Here is a 17,948-nt window from a genome sequence, read left to right as displayed (position 1 = left end):
TGAACGGCAGGTAGGTCTCTTCGTCGATGTCGTTTCGTCTTCTTTCACATGGCTGAACTCGTCACCCGCATGTGTCCATCTCCCTCGTCGCAAGACACTGACTGTGGTTAAAACATAAGTAACAACAAAAGACCCGATGAGGGGAAGAAAATGAAGAAGAGCCAAGCCGACTGAAACAAAGACAACAAACTGGCCAAACTGACACGAGATGGACGGCGGTATGGATTTCAAAACTCGAACAACCTAGCCTGATTGCGCATGGCGAATTATGCATTCATGGGGATATCAATAAAATTTCAAACACCAAACATGAGCCCCCCTTGAAAGCCAGCTCGACCCTCCCCCCACCCCCTCCGCATAACGATTTCCCCTGATGCCGCTTCACAATCATGCAACAACTCCATTGATTCATTTCGACTCCGAGTTTGAGGTGGTGAGGTGGTGAGGTAGTGAAACAAGGTGAGCCTGTGTAGGTACGAGGTGTACCCCGTTATTATAGGAGAGCGGCGATACCGGCGGCGACAATGGCAACTGCAAGTCCGTTGGCCACGACCTGAGGCTGAGCTGCATTGGTCGCTGTAGTCGTCTTGGAGGCAACCGAGGCATCGGCCGTGTTGGTTGATGTCGAACTCTCACTGTCAAGGAACTCGGCGCCGCCGTCGCCCGAGCACGTGTCCCCAACAGGGCAACATCCGTACACGTCGTTGTCGCCCTTCTGGCAAACCGACTTGGACGAGCAACCACCTTCGAGATCAGGACAGCAGGTGTAGTCGCTTGGGATGCAGAAGGCGCCGCAGACCTTGTCGCCCGATTCACACGACGTCGCGTTTCCCGTGGCTCGGGTCAAGAGAGTGTGTTCTGACCATGCAGAAGTCAAGAGGGGGAGGGCCCCCACAACCACCAAAAGGAGAGAGCGCATCGTGGTGGCGTTGGTGATGGGAATAATTTGTTATTGTGTGGAAATGAATTCGCAAGCTTTCGTCTGAGCTATGGAGCTGGACGTTGTCACCGAAGAAGTGGGAAAGTGTAGAAGATGAAAAGAGAGGACGCTGAGGTGCAATGGGTGAAGAGCGACTCAGAACGAATGGGCCAACTCAAAAGGTTGATGAAGAATGTTAACAACAGAAGCTGTTCAAGAAGGGAACGGCTAGGAAGCTGGGAAGTACATAAAACTGTTCATCAAAAAGTGGCTGACGATGCGGATATGTACAAGTTACTCAGACTGGGGGAGCCAAGCTCGCAACTTCAGATCCAGCCCGTCAAGAGGCTGGCAATCCTGGTAATAATAGGTAATAGGTAAGGCGCACTACTTTGATATCGTCAGTCCACTGAATCCTGACAAGCTCAATAGTGAGAGAGGGCGACAGCAAAGCAAAGAGGCGCCGGTGAGTCAAGCGTTCATGCCAAGTTACCTAGACCTCTGGTCCCGTCTGCGTGAAAACCTGCGCGAGATGAACTTGTTCCAAGACACAAGGTGAAATTGCGCGGTCTAGAGGCTCACGAGGCAAATGTCACGGCGCGTTTCAAAGTCAGGCTGGGCGGCGCTGGGGGAAGACAAGGCGGGACCAATAAAGATGAGGGTTTGTACAACTTGTCTGTGGCTGCTGAGAGGTTGGAGAGCAAGATCGCAACCCAAGAGATCGAGTGGCGCATCATCTCCCAATGCCATGCTCCAGATTTGGGATCTGGAAGAGGCAAGTATTGAACATTATTTGGGGCACAGCGTGGCAGTATCGCAATAGTGAAGCGTCAATAATTTGGAGGGCGAAGCACGAGGGAAAACAAACCAGAAGAAATAAGAAAAAGTGGATGAGTGCCAAGCCTCGAAGGCCCAGCGCATAATTGGACTAGTGGCTCGGCATTCAGGGGCTGGTGCTCCACCACGCAAATCATCACTTCACTGGTCACCTGACCAATCATTCACAAACATTGCCACGCAGAGCAGGCAGAGGTAGATTTCGGGTGAGCCTGACATGTTGAAAGAGCACGTCACTTTCCACAGGGCATACCGCTCAACTGCTGGCGGTCAAAGAATCTTATAACTACATACGAGTACTCGGTATACATATTAATCACAACTACCACAGGCTCCATCATCGACCCTAGCCGATGTCTCTAAGAACAGTAAGACACGCGGATTACAACCTAGCTCCAAGATGTCTTCAAGGAACCGCGTGACGCTCAGCACAGGGAGCATGAAGCTATCAAACCAACGGCTGCTCCCCTCACACTGACGACTCCCCCAGATCTGTCATCTCAACATCAACAAAATCAAATACCTAGCACCTGGTGCCAATGAAACGAAACGGTTTGTCTGTCGGTATGCCGTATATCTCTCAACATTACCAAAACGTCTTGTTTGTGGCAATTTACACTTTAGAGGTGTTGATATCGCAACACAATAATCTCTGCGAGAAACCACACCGAATCTACGTCTATACGGACAGTAGTGAAATGACTGGATATATCGGCGCCGCGGCGGTGATTCCAACATACCCAACCTCAACCTCAAGTCCGGTACCTCTACAAGGAGATACACGGTGCTTAAAGTACCGTGTTTGCGGCTGAACCAAAGAACTCCTGCGAAGTTGTGGGGGTGGTGAAGGAAACAAGCACATTCAGAGCATTTACCAGCGCAAATGACAGAGTGTAACTCTGATACAAATCCCTAGACGCTGTGAGGCTAACAGGTAGGTGCCGCTAGGTACAAGAGAGGTGTGTGTGTGTGTGTCGGGAAAGAGGATGGTCTCTGACTGAGGAATATATGTATTTGTAGCATGCCCCAGCAACGGCTGGGGTCACACCGCACTTTGAGACTACATATATTCAGCGAAAGCAATATTTCGGGTTGAATATCATTGCTCTCTCGGCCAAAAAAAAAAACATATTTCACGTGTTCCAACCACCATGGTTGTAGTAAACTCCTACCCTGGCCACCCCTCAAAGCGAAATGTCAACCCCTGGTGAACGCCGTCTTCAGTGAAGATGCGGCACCGCACAACCTCATACCTGTCCGTCTCGTAAAACCTCAGCGCGTCCTCCTGATCTTGAGAGCGAACGAGAAACGCGCTCCCAAACAGCTTTGCCGATCCTGGTGCATCCACTAGCGCCCTGTATTTGCCCCAGTGTCGAACTTCACCATCTTGGATAGAGGCCGGCACAAGAGAGGGTTCGGTGTCCAAGTTGAGGTGGTGTTTTAGCACTTTTGGGTCAGCCAGTGTGCCGTAGAAGAAATACAACACTGGGTATTCGTCCTGTGATGGTCGAGGGATGTCCTGTTCGTCGTCCAGCCGGTTTTGAGGCAATGTCGAGTCATGTGCGAGAGTTGGTGCAATGCTCCGCGAGCATAGATCCTTCTTGGCCTTTGTCAAACGCACAATAGTGGGCTGGAAGCCGCTGTGGTACTCTGCGACCCAGTCTAGCAGCTTCGCCCGAGTCCCGCCGTCGATCTGGCAGAAATTCGCTTGGCCATGCTCGCCTACTCCTGTCACGATCAACGGAGCCTCCGCCAAGCCAGCAACATCCTTGATCTTTTCCGGCGAGTCCAAAGGCTCCATCAATTGCACGATGAAAGTGCCTGACACCGTTGCCGAGGATGTTGGGCTGAGTGCTTGTGGTTGATTCTTGAGGGAATACTCGTATGCTTCTCGATCATACCCCTCCGCCTCCTTTCGAGCCTTGACTGTAGCCCAGAGTTCATCGGAGATCCTGACCCTGGAATAGGCACTCCGGTATTCTTCGATTCGGCGACGGGCGTCTGCCTTCTCAAATCCAAACAACCGTTGCCATCGTGCAACATCGGCCTCCCAGAGTCCCATCACCTTCTTCTTGGACGTCCAAGATATTGAGAGCCATGCTCTCGAGTTCCGCAAGAAGTTCCATGTTTCCTCAGGTAGTCACCGTCGACAGTGATGATGATAAAAGTGCTTTGTAGACCTCGGCAGTCTCTAACAAATCTTGATGTGTACGAATATCATTTCACAACGAGGGACTGAGCAAGACTTTTATACTATTCAGGGCGCTCATGTCGTACCAGAAAATTGAGGTGAGGAGGACCTGCAGTGTGAGTTCCGATGGACGGGAGACGGTTGGTGAAGGTGAGCCACCCACAAAAGGTCCTCATGGCGAAACCCTGAGGATTGTTTTACATGTGGCCTCCGATATTGAGTACTGCACTACACCGGTCAACTAATCTCAGATACCAGTGATTCTACCAGCTACATTTGAGGTAGCGCGCGTTTCTCGAATCGAGCTGTGAAGAGAGTAGATAATGAGAGGAGTATCGACGTGCCAGGGTATACTTTGGAGGTACCTGCAGGTAATATTACTACTAGGCTTCCACTAGGTACAAAAAAGTCGAACGTAGTTAGCTTGAGGCCCTGTTTCCTTGGCTTCCCGTGTTCATGAATCCTCTTTCTTGCCAGATGTGTACCATCCGGATTTCCGGTCTCGACTCCTGGAGTGCGCTGTTCAACTTGGCCTTTCCGATTACCTGGACCTGGACGCTGGCCAGCAGGAAGACCCTATGTCTCTTCATTTCACTACAACGAGCTCCAACGTTGTACGCCATTTACAACGCATTGACAAGGCGTTACCATCTCTCGCACAGGCCATTTCCTCTATCCATTTGTTTGAACTTGGAAGTTAACACTTGGCAGTAAAACCTTACAATGGAAAAAAAAGATGAAAAAAAGACCCAAAAAATAGGTAGACAGACTATGTATTGGCTCTGACATGGTTGGGGAGCCATGGCTTTCAGAGAAGTACATAGCGAGTCGCAAAATGTGGAGGCAAAAAAGGAGGTCTCGGGTATCCAGGCCCATGTGTTAGATAGCAAAAACCATGTGTATCTAGGTGTTGGAATTTTTATGAGTCTTGTATGACGATATTTGACGAGCTTTGAGGTGGATCATGAGCAATGCAGGTAAATTGACCTCTTTTCTCCCTTGACAGACACTGACAAAGTAAACAGGTAACCATTATTTTTGCTCTGTGGAAAAGAGGCACCTTCTCGTGGCACAAAATGTGAATAGCAGTCAAACCTGCGAAACCAAGACCTCTCGGTGTTTAGATCAAGTCAACTTTGAGGGAAGGAGGGCGAAGAAGCAGCAGGCTTGTGAGTGCCAATCCGAAGTCGTATTCCCGGGAAATAACCATGTCATGTTGGATTTTCTGAGGAGAAGTCGTTCTGCAAACTGGCTGACGAAGGGGAGGGTGGAAATGATGTGCTTCGATCTGATTTGGGACGCACACCCGACAATCTGGGTTGATCAAAGGATCCAATGGGCAGGTCGAGTTTGGCAGTACCAATGATATCGAATTGGAAGTCTTTAAAATCTCGCCTCAGCACTCATTAACCAGGCAAACCCCATACAGAAGATAACATTACACAGACAAACAGCCCCTTCTCACCCTATCAATGTCCGTACAACTCAATTTCACGTTTCCACCGAGGCTCAAGGTGCTGGAACCCGATGTAGGCGTCCTCAACCATACAATGAAGAAAGAAATCAGTACACCCTCTCAAAAGCGCATCTCCCAAAATTGAAGTCACCAACCATGGCTGTATGTTCTCAAGAGTCTTCGTAGCCGCTATCAGACACGTCCTAGTTTCTGTGAGCATGCACAAACCATAGTCGAGAGCAGGGATTTGAATAGTGTCGGGTGTTGACGAAACTTACATCCAAGGCCTGGTTCACCAACGCGTCGGCTTCTCGGTTCCACTCACGCCCAATCCTCCAGAATCGCACCGCTCCCTCCCGCTCCAACTGCGTGATAGTGCCATGTAACTCGCGGATGAGGTCACCATGCTCCACAGGGGTGCCCTTTCTGGTCATGAAGCCATTCCTCTCCCAGGTCCAGATGTATTCACCGAGGCTCTTGGCCACATAGTCCGAGTCCAGCTTGATGATGATCTCACGCCAGCCATCGAGTTCGCCGGCACGTTTCATCTCCTGGACAATCTCGAGGGCCTTGCGGACCGCTTCAAGCTCGGCACGGGAACTCGTTTGCGGTGCACTCGGAGGCAACAGAGCCTGGGTGTTGCGTGGACAGTCTGGTCCAAAGTAGACGCCGTAAGCAGCTCGAGATTTGGGGTCGTTGCGGTTGTTGCCACGAGATCCTCCGTCGACAGCAATCACCATGGTCCGCATCCGTGGCTGCCAGTGAGCACCGGGATATGGGAAATTGTAGAGACGGGCGTATTTCCACTTGGGGCTGTACTTGACCAGAAAGCCTGGATCGAACGTCTGTCGTCCATATCGTTTGGTCTTCCTGGGATTGAAGTTGCGACGTGGCCGATCCTGCTCTAGCTTTAGCTTTAGCTTTAGATAGGACTTTGCTTCTAAACTTATCCTCACCGTTTCCATGGCTGGTCTCTTTATGATCTCGCTGCGAGCTGACGATCGTTTGGGGTTTCAAGACTCTAGGGATGAACAGGATGAGATCAAAGAAGAGCTCTCAACTTTTCTGTCCCGGCTTTATGAGCTTCCTACAGCTCTCTGGGCGGGTACTTTGGCAATAGCGCCCACTCAACATATCAAACAAACGCCAAACATAGCGTCCAGCAGACAAGCAACACTACATCATTTTGTATATATTGAAGGAATGCAGACAACCGTCAAGACCGTTGAGGCTCTGGGGGATTCTGTTTCGTGTCGGCGGGATCGTGCAGCGGAAAGAACGATTTCCGGATCTACTGGTCCATAGGGGGGCTTGTTCGTGTTTGACCCTGAGTCCGCTCCGGTAACTGTTGGTAAGCCGTACACATGGAATTTGCAGCGCCTACCTGTGTGGCTGTGAGGAAGGGGTGCACGGCTGATGTCGGATCTCGGATAACATCTCATTAGCGAGTATCTTCAAACACAACATTGAACAAGATGGGGAGTATTGAAAGGTGCGAGAGGAAACGGGGATGCCGATCAATCATTTGCTGTGTTTGCTGTGTTTGTCTTGTTTGCACGCCGATCTTTCTTCCGCCAAGCCCAAATCCGACACCAGCCCAGATCAGCTTTGGGAAAGAAAGTCTCAATGCGCCCTTCACAATTTTGCTGCCAGAGCTCAGCGACCATGATCATCAGACAATTTTGTGCCCGGCATGGTATGTACAGCTTGACAATGGATAACCTCACTGCTAACGCTCTCCAGGCCGGACAGTGCTGGCGCAGTCATCGCGGACGGTCAATCGAACATATGCTACAAGCATCTCCGCAGACAATCCTACATTTCGACCCTCAGAACGAGATGCTAAAGGGACGACTAGGATACCGGGTCATCCTGACGACCCTTCAAGCATCCTAGACACGATCGATCGCGCCCCGACTCCCGCGACGAGGCTATTAGAAGAAATGGTCGAGTCACACCATAAATCCATCCGTGCTCTTCAAGCAGACATCAATGCACACTCTGCAGCCCGAACAATGTCGAAACCCTCATCTAGCTCGACATCGAGCACTGCGCCCGCTCCGACCACTACAGATGCTCTGCCTTTTCGAAATCTGAAGGAGTTGAATCGTCACCGTCGCGCCATGCAACGGGCCACTCGACAGGGCACTCATTTATCCCAGACATATGACCCGTCTACCATTCTTCGCAGGCCTCCAACCGTGGACGAACTCACTCTCCCCATGTTGCTCGCCAACCAGACCCATCTCGGTCACCATACGTCGCTGTGGAATCCCTCAAATAGTGGCTACATTTTCGGCGTAAGAGACGGTATTCACATTATCTCGTTGGATATTACCTATGCCTACTTAAAACGTGCGGCGAAAGTTGTCCAGGCAGTGGCAGAGAGAGGTGGAATTATCCTCTTTATCGGGACACGCAAAGGCATGGAAGAGATTATCGTGAATTCAGCCAAGCTAGCTGAAGGCTACCACATATTCCATCGATGGGTCCCAGGTGCCTTGACCAACGGGCAACAAATCCTTGGGGACTGTGGCGTCAAGGTGGTCGACATACATGACAATGAATTGCCTCAGTACGACGATATCCTGTCAAGAGGCTTTCATCAGGTCATGCGGCCAGATCTGGTGATATGCATGAACCCGATCGAGAATCAGGTTTGCCTGCACGAATGTGGCATGTTCAATGTCCCGACAATCGGGGTCATTGACACAGATGCGAATCCGACCTGGGTGACCTACCCAATACCTGCAAATGATGATTCCCTCCGATCAATTTCTCTCATCGGCGGTGTCCTGGGCAACGCAGGAAAGGAAGGGCAAAGACTCAGAAAACTCAGGGCGACAGAGGGCAAGGCGACGTATGACACGAGCGTGCTCCAGGATAAACTGGTTGCTCTGGAGGAAATGGTCGCCTTGGACGTGCAGCGAGGCGATAGTGACAGTGCTGAGGCAAACTGAAACGGGGGAGCAGGATGGGAAACGGATTGACCCGCTGCTCTTTTAACGGGCCCAAGGGATGTTGGGTTGGACAAGAATTTCATCCAGATTTCCATGTGTACAATACAGAGGCTTGCAAGTGTGACTTCTACCCCTAAAAAGATTTTGCTGTACTTGTACTGAGAGTATTCCGGCGCGGTTCGCTACTGCTGTACCTCCTTTAGAGACCTCCGCAGGCATCAGATGAACATGACAAATCCTTCGTCCCTAGTTGAGTTTCCAGACATCGCTGAAGAATGACACCTGAAGAGTGTGACGAGAAAGGCATATGCAAAGGAAGCCGAGTATGTGTATTCAAGGATCGGGGATCTGGATGATGGATGATACTCCTTACAGAGGAAGTTTTCTTCAGACTGCACCTAACAATACTGTTGGTATTTGGCTTTGCAACACTTTCCTACGCGATAGCCGTCCATATACTGTACCTCGCACTACTACTAGGGGACAGTCAGGGAGAAGTTGGACGCACGCAGTGACAAACAAAAGTCGACACGGCGCAATGAGGAACAGACGGTCTCCGCAAATCGGGCAACGGTTGTGCTTCGATCGTTCATCGCCTTGTGCCAAAGATGTGGCGAAGCAAATGTCGGAGAACAACACTGTCGTTCTCGAGTGTGTTACGAAATATCTTGCTCGTCTTCCTGGTATATGTTCGCAGCTCTGCCACGTTGCGAAAGGTCGGAACTCGGTCATGGTCGGTGTCACCACGTCGTCGGCCCCACTCGATCAAATCGACAATGTTGACATGTGTCCTCCGTACGGCCTATTACATATGCATTGAACCCGATCAGGATATAAAGTCTCTCATTCAGGCTCAAAGCGATGGATAAGAGTTCTTACTTGCTCGCATTGCCGACACGTTCTTGGGAGCGGCGTGACACCAATGGCACGACACAGAGCATGCCACGCCTTCAGGTCGTCCTCTGAACCGTACCACATGCGCAATTCGCTCGCCAACGCGTCCTGGTATCGACTCCAAGCGACTTTTGACGCGGTGTCGTCCCGCCGCCAGCCTTGGTGCTTGCGCAGTTGGGCGTAGGAAGTGCTCGGCGGAAGAGATGGATCGTAGACAAAGGTCGGGAACGAGCGAAAGAAGCTGTCCAGAGGGGTCTCGGGAGGTTGCTTGTGGAGGGGAGAATCCCGCAGGTGCTGCTTGAGGGCTTCGGCGCTTCCGAAGCTGCGATTGCAGGTCTCACAATTGAAGGCGTGCGCAGGAGAGTCTCGCAAGTGTTGCCTGAGGCTTTCTTCACTCCTAAAGGTGCGATTGCAGGACACACAACTCGAGCCCATTGTGTTTGAGCTTCGTGCGCAATGTTAATCTAGGTTGCTCGTCACGAAAAAGAGATATCGTGGATTGAATGCCATGACAGTGACTGACAGCAAAGAATCGTCAGGTTTCAATTCATCTTTCTGTTCTCTCGCGAATGGAGTGTCGACACGTCGATAAGGCTGTGTAACAACCACCCTTGTCGCCCATCCAATGAATGGCCCAGCAACAGGAGGCCACCGACAGGCTACAGTTTAATGCAGGTCTCGAGGTTTTGCAGGGAAATTTCCCGCCGAATTTAGCCATCGATGCCGTCGCTTTTTAGAGGGTCTTCTGCCCTCCCCTTGCCTTCCGTTTTCCTCTTTTCGACAAAAGATGGGGCCCCTTTTGGACTTCTTGAGAGATGATTATCGCGGTCCACTCACCAACTCTGTCGAAGCTCAGGATTTTAGTCAAGTCGAATTATTACTCCGGTCGAACACTGGGAACGATGAGCAGTCGGTCGACGACAGGACACTGGCCATGCGGACCGCCGTTGAAAACGACCATCTCAAGATGGTGGACCTCCTGATGGGCCACGGTATCAAAGCGAAGTTAGACGATTTTATCACTGACGTCCACCAGAACAACACTTCCATCCGTCGCGAGGACGAGTTCCACCTACTATACATTACAGACATTGAGTCGAACCAGTATCCGTCGCCGCCTTCATGTCCCTGGCCCCCTCTCGGTATGACGGATATTTAGAACATCGCCACGGAGATCACTTCTCCCCTCAGCATAAACTGACATTGACAGAGTATGTATCCCCATATATGCCCCTTCGGCATTTCCTCGACCTGTGTGTGAGAATACTCGACTAGGGCTGGGTACTTTGTGGGACAAGTGTAGTTGGCCACCTTTGTGTACGCTTTCCTGTTCACAGGTAAGCACAGTTTCGCTGACGTGTCCAATATAGTCCGCTAGAACTCCCCATTACTATCTTCCAGCCCTGGAATCACTCTCGCTACTCAACCAAACTCGAGGCACCCCACTGAATGGACGTCTTCATTGGCGATTGCATACTCATCCCCAACCCTACCGTGCTGGTGCTTTGTCGTCGACCCATCCCATTCATCGCCCGAGCCACTTCGCTCGACGCATTGCGGATCTTCTGCCATTGTAAGGCCCCCTCCTGGAAAATGCCCCGTTCCGGGAATATCGCTCGACCCGGGAGAATCAACTCCATCTCTCCGTTAGTCTCCACCTGACGCAAAATCTTGGGACTTGTCAACAACGGGTCTTTGCGGACGACCAAACTAGCCGCGGTGATGCTGCTAGTTGGCGATGACGGAGATTCATCAGACCCGTAGTCAGGCTCATAGCTCTCGTCCAACCAGTCGATCCACCCACCCGAATCTTGTTCGCTTACGTACGGAGTCTTGTCAATAATGATGTTCATCTGGTCGCGCTCTGCAGCTTTGCCCAATTCAATAGCCAGGGGGAAGATTTGGTTCAAGTCAGAGAGGAACGCCTGGGAGTCGTCCACAAGAATTTGCAAGGGTCGTATGATTTCTTGTTCAACAAGCTTCCTAATCTCGACCTGTGCGTTCGCGATATTCGTCTCGTCGAGCGTATCCAACGTCTTCAATGTGGCCACTTTCCACCGATGTTGAAAAGCCCTTCCAGCTTCGGCCATGCCTAAATGCATCGTCGGAAACACTGAGTCATTCACGTGGCTCGACACCAGATACTCAGAGAAAAACGGGCGCCAGAATGTATCACATATGAACTTAATGATGATGTGCTCGGCAGCGGCTCGTCGCAGCATCACCGAACACTCGGACTCGGCGATGGGGATTTGTTTAAAGATTGGGTTTATTTGGCACACTTTGTCCGATGTGTCCGCTGGTTTCTGCATAATGGAGAATGGTCGTCAACACAAGGGCTCTCTCCAGATGCCCAATGGCTGCTTCACGTACCTGTAAGGCTTTATTCGGAAGATCTGTCAGGTGCTGGCAGACAACCTGGTGGACCCGTTCAAATAGCTTCTTATACTCCTCCGTGCTATCCCGATAAGTCAGTATATCTCTTAATATCTGTCATGGGGCGGGAGGGTTTACTAGAATTTCAAAGGCCGCTGTTCCAGTTGATACTGTTTCTTGATGCTGGTAAGCTCTCCCTGCAGCTTTGTCACGTCGCTTTGTAACTCCTTTTGTACCATGATCCGTAGGTCCTTCTCCCGGTCCCGTTCGGATGTCCGGTCGTGCAACTCCTTGCTGAGCCGAGCCTCCGTCTCCTCCAACTCCTTCCGGTCTTTCTCCAGGTCGGCGATCTTTTGCGCGTTGTCCTTTTCCAGCTGCTCCTTCTTCTGTTGATGTTCTTTCTCCAAATCCTGTATTTTCTGCTTCTGCTCCTGGTCTCGTTTCTGTTGGGCACGGACATGCTCCTCTTCTAGATCTTGAATTTTCTGCTCGTATTGTACTTTCTTCTGGTTGCCGGCCTCCGCAATCGCTTGAAGGCCAAGAATTTCCTTTGCATACTGCTCCTTCAACTCAGCTATCTCCTTTCGGTGTGAGTCCCGATCATCCTGAGCTTGCTTCCATATGGTCTTATTCCCAGTCTCGAGATCATTGATCTTTCTGATCAAGGCCTCATCATCGCCGTAGCGATCACCAACAGTGCTAACTATCTTTCTATACTTCCTAAATTGCCTGGTTAACTCACTGATCGCACCATCAAGGGTTGACAGCCCAATTTGAAGGTTTTGCACTTCTGTCTGGATCCGGTCGTTGAAGCAACCGAAATGCACGGTTTTGACCCGGGAAATCTCAGCATCGGCGCCTTCCATCCCCTGAGTGACAGTCTCCTGGTTCGCGCTTGGGCTATTCAGATGTACTGAACCACCCTCTGCCGCTTGCGCCATTGTAGCTGAACGGACCTAATCAGGACAGCACTGTGTTTAGTGATATCCAGAAGGTTGGGACAGGGCGCCAGGACGTACGGAACGAGTGTCTCTCGTGGATTTCTCTGGGGATCCGCGGCGTAATAATTTCAGTATTCGTGCCTCAGTACTGGTAATCTCACAGTTCTTTTGGAGGGAGAAGATGTAATTGGGGTCCTGGGGCGACATGTAGCTAGGTGGTGAGGAAAAGCGGTCCGTTGGGAGGAGAAGTGGCGTTGGAAGGGACGTGGACCAGTTTTGGGTCAGTCTAATCTGATCACATCACGACTTCCTTTGAGGAGCTTCAGCAGGCATAATACCACCTTGACGCACGCACTCTGCATGTACAGTTGCAACGTGTGAAGGTCTGAATGGAGGAAGGGTCAATGACCATCACAGGCTGCAGTAACCAAGAGATGCACGGAAATAACCGTGAAGCCAGGGAGGTGCCATTGATTGAAAGACCAAGTCACTCCGCCAGACATGTTGACGCATGCATGGCCCGTGCAAAGATGATGTAGCTGCGGGGTTTGTGGGTTTGTGGGAGATGAGGCGACGAGTATCATTGCTATCAGTACCAACTCACAGGCAGCATGCATAGAGCAAAATCGTCGGGATTCTTTGAGTCCTGAGTGGTGTGCTCTTCTAACGGAGGGCAGGGATCAAGCGAGTTAATGTTGGTCGTTGTTCTCTGACAATGAGGGGGAATACGAGTTGGTCGGCTGATGCGGGATACTATCCAGGTCGCTTGCATGGTTCTTCACAGGTGCGTCCACGAATGAGATAGGCCCACGTTCAATGGTGAGAGACATTGCATGTTTTGGTGGATAACGCATCTGCTGTTGAGGCTCGACGAACATTGCGAACAGGTCTAGGTGGTTCGTTTGTCACATCATTCAAGCTGCAATTGAAGTCCAGGAGCCGCCTACGTCGAAGGGTGTGGACGAAAGGCCGGAAGAGGAATTGAGCGTTCACGTCTATGAATAGTACTGTAAATTATCATACTCGTAGCTACTCCTACCCACGATATGTGGTGCCATATCCCGCCACGGGAGCACCCTAGTCAGGTACTTCCACAGTGACTGATAAACAACCGAGGACCGACCCGAGGACGACGGGACGTAACTAACCCCGTAAAGTGGCAAGCCACTGCTATGGCTTAGAGCTACCGCCACGTGGCTAGTAGTATCTTGCCGCCAATCTATCGTGCGTCTAGACACGGCGCGGCCACAGCGCCCAACACTACAGTCATTGGAGACAGGTGGATCCGGACTACGGTGGCGGATGACACCCCATCAACTCTTGTCTGTACTTCGACATCACCGAATACTTCATCTAACGGCAATTTTTAGAGAACTATAGCTACGAATAAAGGAAAAGTCACTACCTGCTTCACATGACCAACATTTGGTAGCATACGTCGTCCTTTTCTCAAACGTCGGTCCCCATCCGTAGACTTTTTCTCTTCCATAGTCGGCTGCCCAGATAGAATATCTGTCTGGCGTATCGCAACATGTCAACTCCAGTGGTTGTTGACATTGTGACATATTTTTATCCGATTGGGAACACACCTGCCGTCCACTTGACTCGAGGTCTTCCATACAAGCAGTCTGCCAATATTCTGCTTTTAGGGTGTGGCGATGTGCGCAACATCTTGTTTACGGTCTATTCCGACCAGCGTTCTGGTGTGCAGAGTCCATCCCGCGGGTTCGTCGCCATCCACTGATATACTGCCAGGCCGGAAACTAGACGTGACGTGCTGTGACATTGAGCCCGCCGTCATTGGTGTGCCTCGCTTCTTCCTCGCTGGCGTGCTTTGCTAACGAGGTCAAACCCAGCGCGCAACATCTTGTTGCTTACTCTCCTTTTAGACGATGTCGACGGGTCCAATGACGCTTCTATATGGGACATATACTATCACCTGTGTCTGGATACCAAGGCCTTGGAGTTGCTGGGGACCCAAGCCACAAAACTACACGAACTGGCGGCTTCAATGCAGGGCTGGCATCGTGGGCAATATGGCCGACAATTCAGATTTTGCGACGAGGGAACCCTAGCGAAGGTAAGGGATATCTGGGACACTTACCGCTTCACACGCTTGAATCAGGACGACCGAGAACGTTTTCTCGAACGCTCAAAGGCGGCAATGCAGAGGGCCATGGAAAGCCGAGCGTATCACCTCGGTGGCACCAGTTTTGTCATATCGGGCCTTCGATCTGCAGCCCCCGTCGGCATCGGTGCCATTCATGACGCCCCCAAGCTTCATCAACACTATTGGGACCACGGCAACACCGACAGGGAGGGAAAAGACCCGTGCAGAACCGACACGCCCAACCCGATGTTTGTGACTGACAGGTCCACGCTCCACTACGGTACCGACCCATTACTGGGCTTTCACCTTGCGACGGCCTATACCCCACTCACGGAACAGTCACCGTTTCATGCTGAGGTAATGACGCATGATTCTTCCTGCTTTAGGGTTGTCGAGGCGGCACGGCTTCAGTTTCGGTCCTGGGCAAGGTCGCTTAGACAGTACCCTCCCTCTTGTCTTACAATACGCTTTTTCGCAGGCGACGCCATCTCCTTTCTATACGCGCTGCAGCAAAAGAAAATCACCCGAAGTGAGAGGGCCGCGGGCATGTACCGCGATCCCTATCACGCGGAGCCGCTGGTCCTGGACGGCGAGGAATACACGGACTCTGCTCGAGCACCGCTCACATTCGACGTGATTGATACGTCGAACCTCCTTGACCACGTAGGCGCTTTGAACCTCCTTGTGGCCGCCGCGCCGATGTTGGACGAGGGACGCTCCGCTTCCCTATACACCGAATCGCTGGTAAAGCAAGAGGAAACCCATACGGCGTACATTGACAGCCTTCTCAAGGGCCACTTCCCAACCATCTCGACTTTGTTAGGTCTCTTCCCAGTCGAGTACTGGACCAATGCGTCGGCTTCTTCGGCGATGGACGACCTGATGATGGACTCGAGCTTTATCGGGGTTGCCGGTGATATCAGAAGCGGACAGATGCATGTCAGACTGACATGGAAGCAGATCAGTCCCGAAAGGACTTCGCCATCGCCATCGGCCGCAGGAAAAGGCCGTCGCCTCCGAGTCGATGAGAGTGGGTGCGCCCGGATCCTCCATGATGTGTATCTCCACATGTTTCAGCACGAGAACATGCAGCGACTGTTCTCGGATCTCAACGTGCACACCATATCGAAAAGTTCGCTCGTACGCTACCACCGCGGAAGTTATGCTCTGTTTCTACGGTTTGTGCGCAGCAGGATCGCCGCCGACTGGGGCAAAGTCATGGACCACCTCCTGAGGCTTATCGAGACCGACTCAAGTCTCTTAATGGGAATGAATTATATTCAGGAGCTATATCTGTTCCTTCATATCTTTGAAGTGTATTCTGTGGACACTTTCTCGGGCCCGATCAAGCAACCCTCCACTGCCGTTACGAAAGGATTGGAGCGCTGGAATGGCATTCCCCCGGTCATTTACGTGACATTAAAGGTACCCAGGGAAAGACTCAGAGCGATAACAAGTCTCGAGCCCGCGGAAATTGGCACGCCAATCGTTCACTGTGTCATTCAGTCCTCCCCGGCGTCGAGGTCTGGGCGTTGGCAAAATATCTTTTCTGCCGTGCAGCTTTCTTTTGGAGACATCTCCACGACTGGTGAGAGGCACAGTGACGCCTTCAGCCTCCATATCGTGGACGACGGGCTGAAATGGAATGGCAGTTCCGCCCTCTTCGTCTCGTTCCGGGCTCCGACATGGACGTTATTGATCGAACCCCGAACTGCATCAATAGCCTTTGGAATCCAGAGCACGCCACAAAGTTCAAGAACGTTCGCAAAGCGTCTTGGTATTGAAATGAATATTTACGAAACCAACTTAGGAGATGAAGAAAACGTCTTCATGACCAAAGATCCACCAAATCAGCCAGAGTCTGCTTCCCTTTGCACCCTCCCGAACGATGATTCAGAAGACTCGCCTCCCCAAGGCCAGGTTGCGCGGACCGTGATCAGTGCAAATGTCGACTCTAATGCTCCGAGGATCGCAGGCCTGACGGGGCGTCTTGAACTCCTCACGGAGGACGTCAAGGCGGCGATGAAAAGTGGAAGCAAGGTCGAAAGTGTCCAGGTGTCTCCATGCACCGTCATCGCGACAGTAGGGCTGATGGCCTCGCCGATCGTTCTTGAATTTCCCTCTCCCGTCCTTGCGAGGAGCAAAATTAGGATTGCAAGAAAGTCTTCATACATCGAAATAGAAGCACCACTGGCCAATGCAGCGGATTGGAAATGCTTCCCGTCATTCATCCATCCCATTTACCCAACACTTGGGCCCCCCGTGGTATGGAATACGCCTTATACGAATTTGGAATGCCTGCCCACCATCAATACGTCAAGGAAACAAGGGATCCAATGGCTCGTGACGCATTCCTCCTGTATGTTTAGCAGCAAAGAGCGCGAGTTGAGAGACACTCCGATGCTCGTAGATCAGGACAAAGACGTTCGAGTTCGATACAAAGACTCTCTATTTTCACTTATCATGCACTTTTCCGGCTTGCAGGGTGAACAAGCCCAACTATTTGGCCTTAACGACCCCACGGGTGGAGGGATACACGTTCTGATTTTCGTCGCTAGCCTCAAACTGGACGTTGCCAATCAAACGGTCGTTCTGGACTCGGCAATATTACCGCTGACCAAAAGCCTGATGCCGAGACTCAGGTCATTCTTAGAAGCGCTTTCGGCTATACGGTTATGCAGTATCAAGGTGGATGCCGTCGAATTGAAACTGTGGAGGCAGGTGCTGCCGGCGATGGTCGAACGATGCCGGACATGGGAGCATCGTCCTGACTGTGAATATCTGGCGGAATCGCGCATTCCCTTGTCTTTGGAGAACGGCCAGCCGCTCCTGTGCTCCTGTGGAAGCGGCCAGCTGCCGAAAACATTCCTCACGGGCGTGCCACATTGGGGTTCGGTGTCGAAATACTTTGTTCGAGCAGCGCTGTCCCCGTGCTTCCCAGCTCCCTTTTGTGAGAAACTTTTTGATTTCAGCAAGATCAACAAAGCCAATCCTTTCCCTCACAACGGTGGCGGATGCAGAGTCTGTGGAAAAACTGAATCTAGGCCTGGAGTGGGCTTGTTAACGTGTATGCGATGCCACGACGCGAAGTATTGCTCGAAGGAATGTCAACGGATAGATTGGAGGAACCACAAGCCTAACTGTAGAAGTTAGTACGCAGAAAGATTGTGGTGTTCGTCACCCAGGCGCGAGTGACAGGATGTAAGCAAGTAGGTGGTGGTGTGGAATATATCTTATAAGCTGTTTCGTGGACCACGTCAGTCA

The 17,948-nt window shown here is 51.4% G+C and overlaps 8 protein-coding genes across 8 annotated transcripts; 3 read left to right on the top strand and 5 right to left on the bottom strand.

The window, feature by feature from the left end:
* Nucleotides 1-493: 493 nt before the first annotated feature.
* Nucleotides 494-919, bottom strand: Z517_11627 (uncharacterized protein; the record flags this gene model as incomplete). The annotated part of the gene is made up of 1 exon (XM_013423211.1): nucleotides 494-919. One exon carries the CDS (start codon nucleotides 917-919, stop codon nucleotides 494-496), a length of 426 nt encoding a protein of 141 aa, XP_013278665.1.
* Nucleotides 920-2,924: 2,005 nt separating this feature from the next.
* Nucleotides 2,925-3,818, bottom strand: Z517_11626 (uncharacterized protein; the record flags this gene model as incomplete). Its single annotated transcript, XM_013423210.1, has 1 exon — nucleotides 2,925-3,818. The coding sequence occupies one exon, from the start codon at nucleotides 3,816-3,818 to the stop codon at nucleotides 2,925-2,927; it is 894 nt and encodes a 297-aa protein (XP_013278664.1).
* A 1,755-nt stretch (nucleotides 3,819-5,573) lies between these two features.
* On the bottom strand, nucleotides 5,574-6,368 carry Z517_11625 (uncharacterized protein; the record flags this gene model as incomplete). Its single annotated transcript, XM_013423209.1, has 2 exons — nucleotides 5,574-5,606; nucleotides 5,682-6,368. 2 exons carry the CDS (start codon nucleotides 6,366-6,368, stop codon nucleotides 5,574-5,576), a joined length of 720 nt encoding a protein of 239 aa, XP_013278663.1.
* A 700-nt stretch (nucleotides 6,369-7,068) lies between these two features.
* Z517_11624 (ribosomal protein S2) lies at nucleotides 7,069-8,363 on the top strand (the record flags this gene model as incomplete). Its single annotated transcript, XM_013423208.1, has 2 exons — nucleotides 7,069-7,099; nucleotides 7,147-8,363. 2 exons carry the CDS (start codon nucleotides 7,069-7,071, stop codon nucleotides 8,361-8,363), a joined length of 1,248 nt encoding a protein of 415 aa, XP_013278662.1.
* Nucleotides 8,364-8,952: 589 nt separating this feature from the next.
* Z517_11623 (uncharacterized protein) lies at nucleotides 8,953-9,692 on the bottom strand (the record flags this gene model as incomplete). Its single annotated transcript, XM_013423207.1, has 2 exons — nucleotides 8,953-9,165; nucleotides 9,243-9,692. 2 exons carry the CDS (start codon nucleotides 9,690-9,692, stop codon nucleotides 8,953-8,955), a joined length of 663 nt encoding a protein of 220 aa, XP_013278661.1.
* Nucleotides 9,693-10,044: 352 nt separating this feature from the next.
* Nucleotides 10,045-10,416, top strand: Z517_11622 (uncharacterized protein; the record flags this gene model as incomplete). Its single annotated transcript, XM_013423206.1, has 1 exon — nucleotides 10,045-10,416. One exon carries the CDS (start codon nucleotides 10,045-10,047, stop codon nucleotides 10,414-10,416), a length of 372 nt encoding a protein of 123 aa, XP_013278660.1.
* A 259-nt stretch (nucleotides 10,417-10,675) lies between these two features.
* Nucleotides 10,676-12,574, bottom strand: Z517_11621 (uncharacterized protein; the record flags this gene model as incomplete). Its single annotated transcript, XM_013423205.1, has 3 exons — nucleotides 10,676-11,563; nucleotides 11,631-11,715; nucleotides 11,772-12,574. 3 exons carry the CDS (start codon nucleotides 12,572-12,574, stop codon nucleotides 10,676-10,678), a joined length of 1,776 nt encoding a protein of 591 aa, XP_013278659.1.
* Nucleotides 12,575-14,105: 1,531 nt separating this feature from the next.
* Nucleotides 14,106-17,824, top strand: Z517_11620 (uncharacterized protein; the record flags this gene model as incomplete). Its single annotated transcript, XM_013423204.1, has 4 exons — nucleotides 14,106-14,277; nucleotides 14,330-14,377; nucleotides 14,431-17,705; nucleotides 17,729-17,824. 4 exons carry the CDS (start codon nucleotides 14,106-14,108, stop codon nucleotides 17,822-17,824), a joined length of 3,591 nt encoding a protein of 1,196 aa, XP_013278658.1.
* Between the last annotated feature and the right edge of the window lie 124 nt (nucleotides 17,825-17,948).

The sequence above is a fragment of the Fonsecaea pedrosoi genome, assembly GCF_000835455.1.
Source record: "Fonsecaea pedrosoi CBS 271.37 unplaced genomic scaffold supercont1.8, whole genome shotgun sequence".
NCBI lineage: Eukaryota > Fungi > Ascomycota > Eurotiomycetes > Chaetothyriales > Herpotrichiellaceae > Fonsecaea > Fonsecaea pedrosoi.
This window is presented reverse-complemented; position numbering and strand designations above follow the sequence as displayed.